A 13,851-nucleotide genomic window follows, 5' to 3' on the forward strand; every position below is an offset into this window, starting at 1 on the left:
GACAGTGTTCCTGCAGAGGGTGCAAATATTCCAGACTGCTTTATTTTATTAATTTTCATTGTGTTTGAGCATGAATCACTTTACCTCACTTTATTTACTTGATCAGTGAGTCTTCTCTACTGGGGGAAGCAATTTAAAACTGTTGTGAAAATGCCTCTAACATTTCTTTGTTCCTGGGAGCTCACTTACTGCTGGAGCTGAGGTTGTAAACAAGGCTTTACAGGGCACAACTCGGTACAAATTCAAGGGCATCTGGTACATTTAAATGTAGCTCCTGGATTTTCTTTTTCCTTCTGTGAAATAGCTAATCAAGAGAGGAGAGGAGCTCAGACTGAAGGAAAGAAAGGGACTAGAGTGGGAGAGAGAAATCTGAGAAAGAAATCAAATAATGATATTTTTCTTTTCAGTAAGAACTAAGCCTGATCTAGGGGTTTTCTGCAATTGGGAATTTCTCTTAATAACCTTCCTTAAGGTTATAGGCAGAGACAGGAAATCCTGTAGTTGGTGAAAAGGAAGAAAATTCATAAATCCTGGTGTTACTGAATTGAAATGAAATTTGCAAGTTTTGGATAACAGGGATATATAACAGGGATATATTCCTTTAACTCTCATGTTCTCCCCCACCCTGCTGTAGTACATCCATAGTTCTGTAAATCTCTTTCCAGTGCTCTTCTGAGCTAATTCTAATGGGGGATCTATCAAAATTCATTATCAAAACACATAAGCGCAGGCATGCTGTGCAGTCAGCCATTAGTGCTCACACTGTTTGATGAATTACAATGCCAGCAAGTCAAGCTGAGATGCCATTCTGACATTGTGCCCTGCTGCAGGATGGGGAAAGCTCCTGTGCCTCAGGAGGGAGGGCACCCATCTCTGGCAGTGCCTGCCAAGCCCCACCTGCACACACGAGCACATCTGCAAGCAAAGAAGATTATTTTGGTATCTCTCTGTCGATACTGGGGTGTTGGCACAAATGTGGGACGCTTCCAGAATCTGCACTGGCTGGGAGTAATGAGTACTGGTAATAAATTCTCACTACAGAGTCTGCAGGAGCATTTTCCTTTCATCATCTCATTAACGACTTCGAGCCATTAACAGCTTAAAGTGCTGAGTAAGGATTTACATTTAATTTAAGTCTTCTGTTCTTAGCTGACAAAATGTATTTTACACACTTGATGGATGTAATTAGCGTGATGAGGCTTTAAAAGAAATTGGCTTGGCTAAATTTAGAACTTGCCATGTCAGTTTATACATGAAGCCAAAGCACACATATCAGTAGTTCCATGGCTTTGGAAAATGCAGTCTATTCATATTGCTGATACATTCTATTCATATTGCTGATACATTCTATTGATATTACTGATACATTCTATTGATATTACTGATACATTCTATTGATATTACTGATACATTCTATTCACATTACTGATACATTCTGTTCATATTACTGATGTACAGATGTTTTTAATTTATGATACCAGTACAGGCCAAATCCAACATGCTTTCACATTTGACAGTGCAATCCCTCATGTTACAATTTCAAATCCTTCTCTACTGCTCTTGCACATCAGAACTTGCCACGATGTGCTGTGGCTGCAGCCCAGCTGTCCTTTTAGCAGGGAATTGTGCATGGCTGCCTAAGTTCCTGTGCTTTTCTAAACTTCCATAAAAGCAGACCTCCATGGAAACTGCTGCACTTCAGTTCCTGCAGACTGAGGCAGCTGCACTGCCCTCCCAGCCCCTTTCCCTGCACTGCTGCTGCTTTCTGCCCAGCCTGACCCAGGGCTCAGGATTCCCTTGTGGAATGTTCTCCCTCATACCCTCTGTGCTTGTTGCTTGCTCACTAGAAAAATGAAACTCTTGTTTGTGCTGCCAGCAGCAGCAGCAGGGGTGGGTGGGAGGTGCTGTCCAGTGTGCTTGGAGTAAATCTGTTCTTTAATGAAGGATGAGTTCCTGTCTGGCAATTGGAGCTTTTGAACTCATAATATTGCTGGGCTTTGCTGCAGGCCTGCATTTTGTGTCACTAGTGTAACCTGGGAACTGCTGTTGGAGATAAATCAAAGTAGAGACAGACATTTAGTCCCCAGAGCAGAGAGGCTGCTGGAGCTAGGTACAGGTAGCCTTAGGAGGAGTTCCAGAGCTGGGTTTCCATCCCTCCTGCAGGGATCCTGTGTTGGAAGGAGGATGGTGAGGGTATCACAGTGTGAGTCACAGCCCTGGGAGCGCAGGGATGTGTCCCTCAGATGGAAATGGCTGGGATGTGCACAGGGATGTGTCTGGAGCACAGGGATGAGTGTCTGAGATGGAAATGGCTGGGATGTGCACAGGGACGTGTCCCTCAGATGGAAATGGCTGGGATGTGCTCAGGGATGTGTCTGGAGCACAGGGATGTGTCCCTCAGATGGAAATGGCTGGGATGTGCACAGTGCATGTGTCTGATGGCTGGGATGTGCACAGTGCATGTGTGTGGAGCACAGGGATGAGTGTCCAGATGGAAATGGCTGGGATGTGCACAGGGCAGTGTCTGGAGCACAGGGATGAGTGTCTGAGATGGAAATGGCTGGGATGTGCACAGGGATGTGTCTGGAGCACAGGGATGTGTCCCTCAGATGGAAATGGCTGGGATGTGCACAGAGGATGTGTCTGGAGCACAGGGATGAGTGTCTGAGATGGAAATGGCTGGGATGTGCACAGTGCAGTGTCTGGGGCACAGGGATGAGTGTCTGCGATGGAAATGGCTGGGATGTGCACAGTGCAGTGTCTGGAGCACAGGGAAGAGTGTGCCATTGGAAATGGCTGGGATGTGCACAGAGGATGTGTCTGGAGCACAGGGATGAGTCCCCCAGCTGGAAATGGCTGGGATGTGCACAGAGGATGTGTCTGGAGCACAGGGATGAGTGTCTGAGATGGAAATGGCTGGGATGTGCACAGAGGATGTGTCTGGAGCACAGGGATGAGTCCCCCAGCTGGAAATGGCTGGGATGTGCACAGAGGATGTGTCTGGAGCACAGGGATGCTCAGAGAAGCTGGGAGCTCTGGGGCAGGCCAGGATGAAGCTGACTGCTCTGAGGATATGACTCATGTCCCAGATGGCTGCAAGGCAGTGCTGCCATCTGAGAGTGTCACATTACAAGATACAGTGCACTGCTAACAAAACTCTGATGTGCTGGCATGTTATTTGATGTTACTCTTTCATTGAAGAGGAAAAGATGATCCTTTTCTCATGCTTTGACTAAGTGTTTTTGTATAAGATTACTATGATTGTTATTAGTGAGAAATTGAGGAATAAACTCTTCTGGCTAAAAGAAGCCAGACTTGAGAATCTGTAGCTGTTTTTTAAGGTGAACCATGGTTGATGTGCCAGGAATTAGTGCCAGTCCTTTTTGCAGCAGGTCAGAATGCAGTTCCCCAGCTACCAACATCCTTTTCCATCCTTTTGCAGCCCTCCCAGTGTGACTGAGGTGGGTCTGCCCCATCTGCACTCACTGAGGCACAGCTGCTCCCTTTCTCTTGCAAGAGGATTTGACAAAATCTCTGGGAAGGTAATTTTTCAAAATAGCTTCATGGAGCTGGCCAGAGCACTTTGTGACCCTTGAGTCATGTTCAAATGTCCAGCTCTGGGGAGAAATAGAGAGGAGATAATGTTTCATAACAAAGGTTAAGTGCTCAACTGGTGCAACAAATGGGTGAGATTTGGGTGTTGAAATTCCCATTTGCAGGTCTGAAAACCTTTGCTGCAGTCTGTTTTAAAATAAACAGGATAATCTATGGGAGACTGAAAAAAGAGTTACAGCACACTAATTAAGATTGTCTGAAGTGTTTTTCTGTTTGACTCCAGTCTGCTTTTTGTAAGCTGTGTTCCCTTTCTCTGCTTTTATCACCTGCAGCTTTTGCACAACTCGCCACAGCCCCAAACAGATGCTTGTGCAGTGCTAAATAATGCATTTTAACAAGTTAAATCAAACAAGACAGTGTGTATGCTAGAATATACATGATGAAGTCTGTATTTTTGGAACAGGGAATCCATTTCTGATGGTTGTGTTTTCAGTGGATTTGTATTACTAATGCACTACTACTGCTCATTATCTCCCCTGGGCTGTTCAGTGTTCCCTAGGGCAGCACAGGGAGCAGCCACCAGGGCTCCTGGGGTGCCCACCAGGCTCTTGGGATGCCCACCAGGCCCTTGGGATGCCCACCAGGCTCTGGGGATGCCCACCAGGCTCTGGGGATGCCCACCAGGCCCTTGGGATGCCCACCAGGCTCTTGGGATGCCCACCAGGCTCTGGGGATGCCATCAGGGCTCTTGGGATGCCCAACTTTCACAGAATCACAGAATTTCTAGGTTGGAAGAGACCTTTAAGATCACTGAGTCCGACCCATGTTCTAATACCTCAGCTAGATCATGGCACCCAGCTTTCACTGGGATCCTGGCTGTACCTTTGAATGTTTGGGGCACCTTTTCTCCCCTGGCTCAGAGCTGAACCAGGAAGGGGATGATAATCTCATTACTTTACTTTGGAGTCTGTTTGTGAGCCTTGCAGCCTTCAGGGAACTAGAAAATATGAGTGCCCAAAAAATCAGAACCATGAGTTCTACAGTGCCAGCTGCTGCAGACACAGGTAAAGAACTGGCATTCCAACATTCAGTAAGCTGTTCCTGACCACAAAGGGCACATGGAAGAGTGAAGAGCACAACCTAGGATTTGCCATGAAGCTTGAAATAAAGGCCAGAGGATGTGCTCAGCTAGAATAATGTACATGTTACCTGTGAGCTGTATCTTACCACTTCTGCAGCTGTTGGAAATAATCTCATCAGAAACAACAGCAGTAGGATGGAATATGTTTAGACTTTTTCCAGCACCAGCTCAGTCCCACAGCTTTGGAAAGAATGTCTTACATTATAGGAAGGTATTTTCTTCCTGTCATTTAGTAAGGTATGAAAGAAAAGAGAGGCTTTTTGTTTGATGCCTAAAGATGCCCAGAACCTGACAGTAGCAACTTAAAAAAAGCTGTTTAAAATACTTCTAAGAGATGCAGAAATGTTTATTTTATTTGACATTCCATATCTATCTATCTATCTATCTATCTATCTATCTATCTATCTATCTATCTATCATTTTGTATCTTTTACTTCCAGTTTTTTAAGTTCTGGAAAAGCTGAGTGACCCTTCCTGACTTTTTACCAGTGCTGTAAGCCACATGCAGCCCTTTCCCTGGGTTTTTTCTATCTCTCAGTGTAATTATGGCCATGAACAGAGGTGCCCATGAGAATGCTGGTCATGAACACAGGAAGGGAATGGCTTTAGTGGTTAAGAGGACATGTGAAGGGTTTTTGGAGGACTTTTTTTCAAGATCACACCTCCAGTTATTCAGTTGCTTTTTGGCAAACAAAAGTTTGTGGGAAACATTAACAAACAGTAAGTAAAGAATGAAATATTTTGTTTTGTTAAAGAGTTTGGTTGATTTTAGTGATGAAGAACCTTAAATGTGTGAGTTCTCACATGAATATCTAGTATTTCCTGTACTAACATCAGGAGGTCATTAAGCCCTTTAGGAAGAAGCTAATAAATAGGAATTAGCTAGCCTTTTGCCCCTTCTCAGTAAACAATGCTCATTCTTCCATTACAATGCCAGTCCTGTGGTCATTATGGTGTCACAGCGTGAGCAAGACAGGACTTGCAGGGAAATGTAATTTCTGTGATGGATTGGTGGGATAAAAAGATAGTGCCTACTTGCAAATCTTTTTCATTCTTGCTTTTATGATGTTTGTGCTCGTTCCAAATGAGATTTGCAGCTTCTCTGGTAGGTAAAACGTTGGCCATCAGCTCACAGCTAATTGTCCCACAGGGCCCTGGATAAAAGCCTTTTTATTCTGTTCTGACCTCCTGTTGAGCTGTGCCATGTCTCACTGCCTGTGTGCCCTGCTGTGCTCTGTTGGTGGTGATGCCAGGGAAGGGTTTGGCTGTAGCCCTGAGAATCACACCACAATCAGAAATTTTATCCTCCTGTGATGATCCCCACTCTCCAAAGCCTTGCTAGGGCTGAAAAGCAAAGCACTGGAGCATGGACTGACTGATAGGTGACCTCCCAGTGCACCTGAAGCCATCAAAAATTAGAATTACAGCTGGATTTCCTCCAGTGTGGAGGGAAATGAGTTCCTGTGCACCTTCTGTGGGGCAGTGAAAGCTGAATCTTATCAACAGAGCTGCAATCCTGACTTCATTGTCCTCTGTCCCTCCCTGTGGTTCAGGACCATGGCAGGAACATTGGCACAGGGTCACTGGGACCCAGTGTAGGTACAGCAAAACGCTCCTGAGGGTGTGCCCAAGCAAATGTGCTGCACATTCATGTCATATTTGCCACTGTAGGACTTTGCTACTGTTTGTGAATTTGATCTTGCATCATTTTCCTCTTGTCTCTTTGAACATTGTGTGGTTTTGAGAGGAAGTTCTTACTTGGGCTTGTTCCCAGGTATTGAATTGTCCTTCTTTTAATGTCTAATAAAATCTTTCTCTCATTATTACAAACTGAAGAAAAAAATTTTTAGTCTTCTGTTACTAGGAGGTTGAATTAGTTGTTTGTGGCCTGAGTTTATTTTCTAGTCTATTAAAGTGGTGTTTTCTAAATAATAAGTTCTAAACCAGTGGCCACAAACTTGTTAGAGCTGCTTGTGTACTCCTTGCCTTTTTCTGGCAGTAGTGGCCTCCACACTGGATGGAAGTCACCATTTCCTGCCAGCTTTCACCTGCTCTTATTTTCTCCATGTCCTCACTACATGCAGGTTGTGGCTGCTGTACACAGCTCCAGTTGAGCACTCACTATGCTGCAAGGGTTTGATGTTTCTCCTGTGGGACAGAGAAGGATGCCAAGGGAAGAGGCAAACACATCTCAGTGGGAATTGATTTATGCAGGAGATACCTGTGATTAAGCTCCCTACCCACTGGATGTCACTATTGTTCCACAGAAATTCACCCATGGAATATTTATCTAGCACTGAGGGCTGACAGCAAAGACCATTTGCTTGCAGCAAACTGAAAATTTCTAATTGTGTTTGCAGGCATATTGTATATTTATGTTGATTTTGCAATTGAATTTTCTATGAAGGCTCACCATTTTATACTAATAAGAAAAGAGAGCTTTGCCAAAGCTTCAGCTGTGATGACTCTGGAGGTGCAGATAGTGAGTCATGAAAGCCAGCCAGCAGAGGAGCTTGCAGTCATTATACTCAAGCCACTTGTTCTCATTATTATTCTCTTACTCTGCAGTTGCTGGAGGTGATCTCAACATGGTGAATGAACATTACCAGTCTCCTCCAATTTGCTTAGTGCATGAGTTATTTTCTTTTCCCCAAGATGTGCATTCTGTGTGGGGTTACTCTGAAATGGCACTGGAATATTCCATGAGCTGGGTCTGTGAGAGGCAAAGGAGGAGACCTGAGTGCAAGGGCTGGGTTACAGTCCCAGCACTCAGCCTCTGTGTGATCCAGCAAATGACCTCAAATCTCTCATTCTGTTTGCCATGGTCTCTCTGTGTCTCACAGAGAAAGTCCTGACTGCCCTCAATGTTTTTGGGGTGCTACAATGAAATGAAGCAGTTTGGTGATTCCACCTAACATTCGTCTCAGCATTGTCTAAGCACACATAGATGCCAACCCAGTGACAATGACACTGGGCATGGAAGAGTCCTGCACTTCGGGTGCATCTTGAAAAGCCCTGGTCTGCAGTGGTAGCCCCAGAACACCATACATGTCCCAGGAAAAGGAACAGTAAATGACTACAGATCCCAAAAACAAACAGAAAAAAAAAATTACATACATCTTCAAGACCCATTGCTGCTCTCCTAAAATTGGAATATGTAGGTGCTGTCAGCTCCATTAAAGAGGAACCAAGTCATTGGAGGCATTTGGTCACATCTCCTTCCTCAACTTAGTGCCTAAAATGCTTGTGTGAAGGCTCCCAGGTTTGTGAGAGCCATAGTAGCTGCTGTGGCTCTTTGACATCCTCTGAGGATTGCTTGGCATCACCCCAGTGAGGTTTTAACAGTTTTGGGAGAGACTGGCACCAAACTATCCAAAAACCAGGACAAAGTGGGATCAAGATTTTAGATACTGGAGAGAAGCAAAGGAGAAATTTCTTTGCTGGAGCCTCTGAGGCTTCAGCACTTCATTTGTATTCAGGAGAGGGGCAGCCTTTCATGGGGACTTAGAGCTGCTCAGCCAAGACCAAGTCATTCCCACAAGATTATTAGAATTTGTGACTCTGGTGGCCCTGCCACCCAAACCAAGTCACTGCTGGAGTATTTCATTTGCCAGTGGTGAGGCTCAGGTTAGCTGAGTTCGTGTGGGTTTTGCTCACATGAAAACATGGAGTTCATAATGTGTTTTAAGGGGCTGTGGAGCTGGTTCAAAATGCTTTCTAAGCCATGGGCACTAGGGTGGGATTTAAAACCTTGGCTCCCAGGCCCTGGGCTGTGCACAAGGCTCAGAGAGTTGCACTGGGTGTGTTTGGTGTGTGCCCAGCCAGGGGCTGCACTGCCAGTGACCATGGCAGGATTCACACACTGACCCACGTGTCTGGGGACAGCTGCAGTTCCCAGCCTGGGAGGGGATTGGGGATCTGAGCTTGTCTGTGCATGAATGCACCTGCTGGGTGTTTGTTACCCACCCATGATTAATGGCAGACTGGCCTAATTGTCTTTTTCATGCCTATAATTGATTATTCAAAGGGAGCTAGTGATGGTTTTACAGGTAGCACTTTCTGAAGGAGGCTGTGGATTGGTTCTTTCTGAGTAATGTTTAGAACAAGGCATTAAAGAAACACAAAGCATAATAAGTCCAATTCAATTATAGACAACTCTCACAATCACAGTCCACTAAGAGGTTTTAGAAGATGCATTGAATATTTCTGAATAACAAAAATTCTTAAGTAATAGTATGAAATTATTTTCTGTTTGCAGTTAGCAGTCCTAAAACGAAATATAAAAAAATAATTTTATTTTTATGTGCATTTATATTTGTACACACACACACACACACACACGTGTGTGTGTGTGTCTGTATGTATGTATATATGAACATCCATATGTTTTGGGGCAAGTCTCTTGTGTTTTGGCTGTGCCCAATGTTAGTCACCACTGCAGAGATGAAAGCCCCTGAAGTGCAGGGATGGTTGTTAACATGAAGTTTATAGCAAACTCTAATGCTTCAGTGCAGAGATAAGCAGGATGTGCTGGTAGAAAACTGAATCCTGCAGTAGCCTGGATAATTAAATGTGTATTGACTTTTTAATAGCAGCTGCCCAGGCACAACTGAGGTGCAGCTCTGCTGTGCTGCTGAAGTGTCTCAAGCACTGGCACTGTGAATGCTGTGGGGTCCTGGTGCTCAGGGAAATGGGGTCTCTCTTGCAGGGCTCAGCACAGCTCCAGCTTCCACCCTCAGCTATTTCCTCACTACAGTCCTTGAAAAGGAGAATGGTTTCATTCCCTGAAAAAACCCCAGCCCAAACCCTTTCAAGTGTATTAGTTCTTTTAAGAGATGTTTCTATCTTTGTTTTCAATGTTTCAAGGTGATTTTCTATATTTGGGTTTTTTCAGTAACAATTCAGGAGAACCTTCTGTTAAGGTTTTGCTTTTTCTAATCTGCTGCAGTGAAACTGCCTTGTAGAAATATTCCTTCCCAAGTGATTGAAGATGTGCAGTTTACAAAGCCAAATCAAGTTGCAAAATGGAGATAATTAAGTTACTGACTTCTATAAAGGTGCTGCTGTGTTATTTCATACCCTCCCTTCCTGATAATCAAAATAAGAGGTATGATTTATTTGCAAATATGGGGGATATTCTGTTCTTCTGCAGCCAACAAAATACATGATTTGGGGAGAAGGAAGGCAGGGAATAGCTGGGTTACAAATCTGTATTTTGCCCACAACCACTGGTGTATGACTAGACATTAAAACTGAATATGTGTGAATTCTGTAATGTCATTAGGGTTTTGGTAAGAGAGGAAAATGATTTGTCACTGATTTGTGTAAAAGGATTTTTGGGTGTACTCCTCTCACATCAGTGAGTAACCAGTTTTCTCTGAAAGCTCTGTGCAGCTGTAGCATGTCTAAAATGCTCAGTGTTTGGCATTTTAAGTGATGAAGCTTTATTTAGTTATTAGAGGGACACTGTGCAAAACATAACACAACCTTAGCAAGCCTAGCCCAGCCAATAAACAGAAACAGAAGAAAATGATGGATTTTAATGGTTTCCTCAGCTACATAAATGCCTTTGACAGTCCTGAAAAGAGAATTCCTAATGAGAGCTGAAACAAATGTGTGCAGGAAGTGGTCTTGCTTTTGCTGCTGCACATTTGAGTTCCTCTAATTGCATCAATAAGGAATTTCTGCTCCTCATCTAATGAATGCCTTTTGACTATTTTCTGAAAGGCAACTGGATGTAGGGATAAACACTGGCACCTTTTGTATGAAGTCACATAAACAGGTTTCAATTGCTAGCTATTGGCCCTAGAAACACTGTGGTATAATGCGGTACAGAAAATACCACTGTACCTTTTTATTTTTAATTTTTTTATTAAGCCTAGGTTTCCCTCTGCTTTGCCTCTGGTGTGATTCTTAAGGGTGCTTTCTAGTCTCTCTTGTGTTGAGCAGCAATCAGGCATTTTTTCAGAGCTGTTCCTGCACCATCTCTATCCTCAGACAACTCAGAATTCATATTATACTACAGCACCTGGATCTTTCCTTCATTCTGGGCTCAAAAAGTGAGTTTTAGAGCAAGGACTGGGTTTGGGGAGGCAGAGGGGGATACCCTGAGTTTGATTTTTTTTTTCATTGTTGTCATTTATCTCCCTAAACAGAGGCACAGTTGGTGCAGGTGCAGTGGATTACTTATGAAAGAAGTTTTCTATTTAAAAACAAGAGAGACTTTAATGAGATCAGTAGAGGGTTTGTACAATAGGTATTGTATTAAACCAGAGCTCAGGCTTCACATTGATTGCGGTATTTAAATTTCAATGAGTTGATTATGTATGAGAGTAAAATGACCAGTATTATGAATGTACAAAAAAGGGACATGGAAGAGCTGTGCCAGAAAAGTGAGAAAAACGTTCCCTTTATAGTCCCTAGAGTTCAATAAAGCACCACTATTTCCCAGCCTTTAAAAGCTCTTTTATCACAATGGTTCATACCTCGCATTCCCTGGAGCCTGATTTGTTGTACGTGCAGGGTCCCGTTCCATTCAGCAGCATCTCACTGGTCTCAGTGTTGGTGGGTTTGTAATCTACATAAAATTCCTGTGTGCTTGGAGTCATTTGCTTCAGCGACTGTCTTTTCTTTTTCCTGTGCCTTCGCATGAGCGAGCGCTGCTGCAGCTGCTTCATGCTGGCAGGGTAGCGCTTCCATGACACATAGATCACCAGCAGGATCACCAGCACCGACAGGAAGAGAGCCACGCTGCCGGCGATGATTTTGTGGAAGGAGATGTGCTCTGCGTCGTGCTCGGGCTCAGAGCTGCCTTCCGTGGCTCCCACCGTCGGGGGCACGGGGGGCTTGCTGTCGTGTTTAGGCCTGGTGAGTTTTGGTTTAAACGTTGGCTTTGGGAGAGCTCGTGCCAGTTCGAACCTTTCCGTGGTACTCTTGCCACAGATGCTGTAGTTTTTCACTGCATCAATAACGTTCACCCCTTGCAGCTCTTTGGGGCTGGCGCAAATAATTGTATTTTCCCTCAGCCCTTTAAAACTTTTAAGCCAGTTTACCAGAGAGCAAATGTTTCTGCTGCATTCCCATATATTCCCGGCAAGGCTGATGTCATTGAGAGATATCCAAGAATCCAAAATTTCTTGACCAATAAATGTGAGCTTGTTTGAATCCAGGTTGAGGCGCTGTAAATTGGGCACACACTGAAAAACACTAGGTCCACTGAAAGCTTCTATTTCATTGCCAGATAAATCGAGTCTTTGTAATGAGCTCCAGGTCCAAGACATAGTTTGTCCTATCACACTGATTTTATTCCACTGTAAATAAAGGTTTTGAAGGCTGACTAGCCTTGGAAAAAGTGCCAGGTTGAGCTTAGAAAATTGATTGTGCTCCAGATGAAGCTCTTTCAGTCTGATCATACCTGCAAAGACATTCCTTGCTAAACTCCGGATGCGATTATAACCCAGGTCCAACAGTTCGAGGTTCCTGCAATCTTGAAATATTCGAACAGGAATGGTTCTTAGGGAATTGGACCGCAAATGTAAACTCAGCAGCTTCCTTAAGCCCCTGAACTGCTCAGATCCCAGAGACTGCAGCTGATTGTATGACAGATCCAAATTCCGGAGATTTGTCACAGGTCTGAAGGTATTATTAAGAAAATAGGAGATTCTGTTGGAACTCAAGATCAACTCTTTTAGTCTGCGTATTCCACTGAAAGCATTTTCGTCAATATTGCTGATGTGGTTATGGTCTAAATAGAGCCAGGTGAGTTGATTAAGACCTTTAAATTGATTGTATTTTAGTTTTTGGAGGCTGTTATATCGAAGGGACAAACCTAAACAACCAGCAGATATACTTGAGGGAATCTCCTGCAATTTCTGAGATTCACAATATACCATTTTGCCTTCACACCTACAGCCCTTAGGGCATCCTCGTTCAGCAGAAGAAAGCATTGTCAGTAATACAGTAGGGGCTATTACCAGAGCTACAGCTGATCCGCTCAGTAGCCTAATTACATTGAAACCTGGAAATAAAAACAACTTAGAAAAGTTATCCCCCCACACATCAGTCATTTTTTTCAATCATGCTAATATCTTTTACTTCAGCAATCATTTACAAAGCCCTAGCTTGACTCGACTACTTTTCACATTGGGTTTTTTTTTAACTCGGCTTTTTTTCGGTTTGGTTTGTTTAAGAATACCTCAATATAACTACTGACAAATAGTTGGGTAAAAGGTGTAATCCCTAAGCCATTTAAGTATAATAACAAATCACATCAAGGTAAGTTTATGGAGTAATTAAAGCACAGGCTATGCAGTAACTATGAACTATAAATTAAAAAGGTAACATGAAAAACATACCCATCCTTTGTGTTGTTCAAAGGTCGTCCTTAGGTCTTTTGTTTTTTGCTTAGTGTGCCACAAGCATGGCAGCCCCTGTCAGCTGCACTGTAGTGAGTCAGGGCTCGCTGACACCCAGGAAGAAAAATTGGACCCCTTGGGAGATGGACCGATTTTGGAACATTATTCTTTGCCAGCCGTGCAGAGCACTCCAAGAATAAATCAATCCCAACACAGCGTTCGCAGCAAAACGTCAAATTCTTCCTAGGTAATAGGATCTTCACGGATATTACGGTTTTGCATCTTTCTAGTTGGGAGCGTGGCTTTCACAGCGTCGCTTCATGGGAGCGCCCGTGGGTGGGTGCAGCCCGCGGCGCCGCGCTCCGGGCGCTGCCCCGCCGTGCCCCGGGCCCGCGGCTCGGGCGCGCCAGCTGCGGGCAGCGCGGCCCGGCATGCCGAGAGCTCCGGCCGACTGAGCGGGCTGGCGCCGGGCGCAGCCTTATGTAAAGCTGCCCCCAGCGGCGGCGGCACCGCGGGCATGTGCAGTGCCTGCCTTCCCTTGCAAATGAGCGAGCCCTCCCGGGAGAGCGGGCGCTGCTCGCTCCGTGCGCGCTGCCGGGGTGCCGGGCTGCCCCGACCCTCTCTGCGTGCTCCCGAGTGCTGCCCTGCGTCCCCGAGCTGCTGAGACTTTGGTCTTAAGGGCTGACGTGACGTTTGTACGACATAGATACAGATTTTGGTTGGAACGATTTTTTTGTTTTTATTACATTAGATGTGTTCACATAACCTTTTTGTTCCACTCACTATTTTTCAGACCCCTCA

General features: G+C 44.5%; 2 protein-coding genes across 8 annotated transcripts in view; one reads left to right on the forward strand and one right to left on the reverse strand.

Moving 5' to 3' along the window:
* LRRTM3 (leucine rich repeat transmembrane neuronal 3) overlaps window positions 1–13,482 on the reverse strand; it is a 74,420-nt gene extending 60,938 nt beyond the window's left edge. For 3 of the 6 annotated variants that reach the window (XM_064716476.1, XM_064716478.1, XM_064716479.1), the window contains exons 1-2: window positions 13,051–13,482; window positions 11,182–12,713 (exon numbers count right to left, since the gene is read on the reverse strand). In XM_064716476.1, the coding sequence (XP_064572546.1) occupies window positions 11,182–12,713; window positions 13,051–13,054 (1,536 nt within the window). In that variant the 5' untranslated portion in view covers window positions 13,055–13,482. Of the gene's footprint in view, window positions 1–11,181; window positions 12,985–13,050 lie in introns of those variants that run through there. The other 3 variants (XR_010440743.1, XR_010440742.1, XM_064716475.1) reach the window with 1 other exon arrangement.
* Window positions 1–13,851, forward strand: part of CTNNA3 (catenin alpha 3) — a 421,206-nt gene that overhangs the window by 176,142 nt on the left and 231,213 nt on the right. The gene's annotated exons all lie outside the window — the stretch shown is intronic.

Source organism: Zonotrichia leucophrys, chromosome 6, assembly GCF_028769735.1.
Source record: "Zonotrichia leucophrys gambelii isolate GWCS_2022_RI chromosome 6, RI_Zleu_2.0, whole genome shotgun sequence".
NCBI lineage: Eukaryota > Metazoa > Chordata > Aves > Passeriformes > Passerellidae > Zonotrichia > Zonotrichia leucophrys.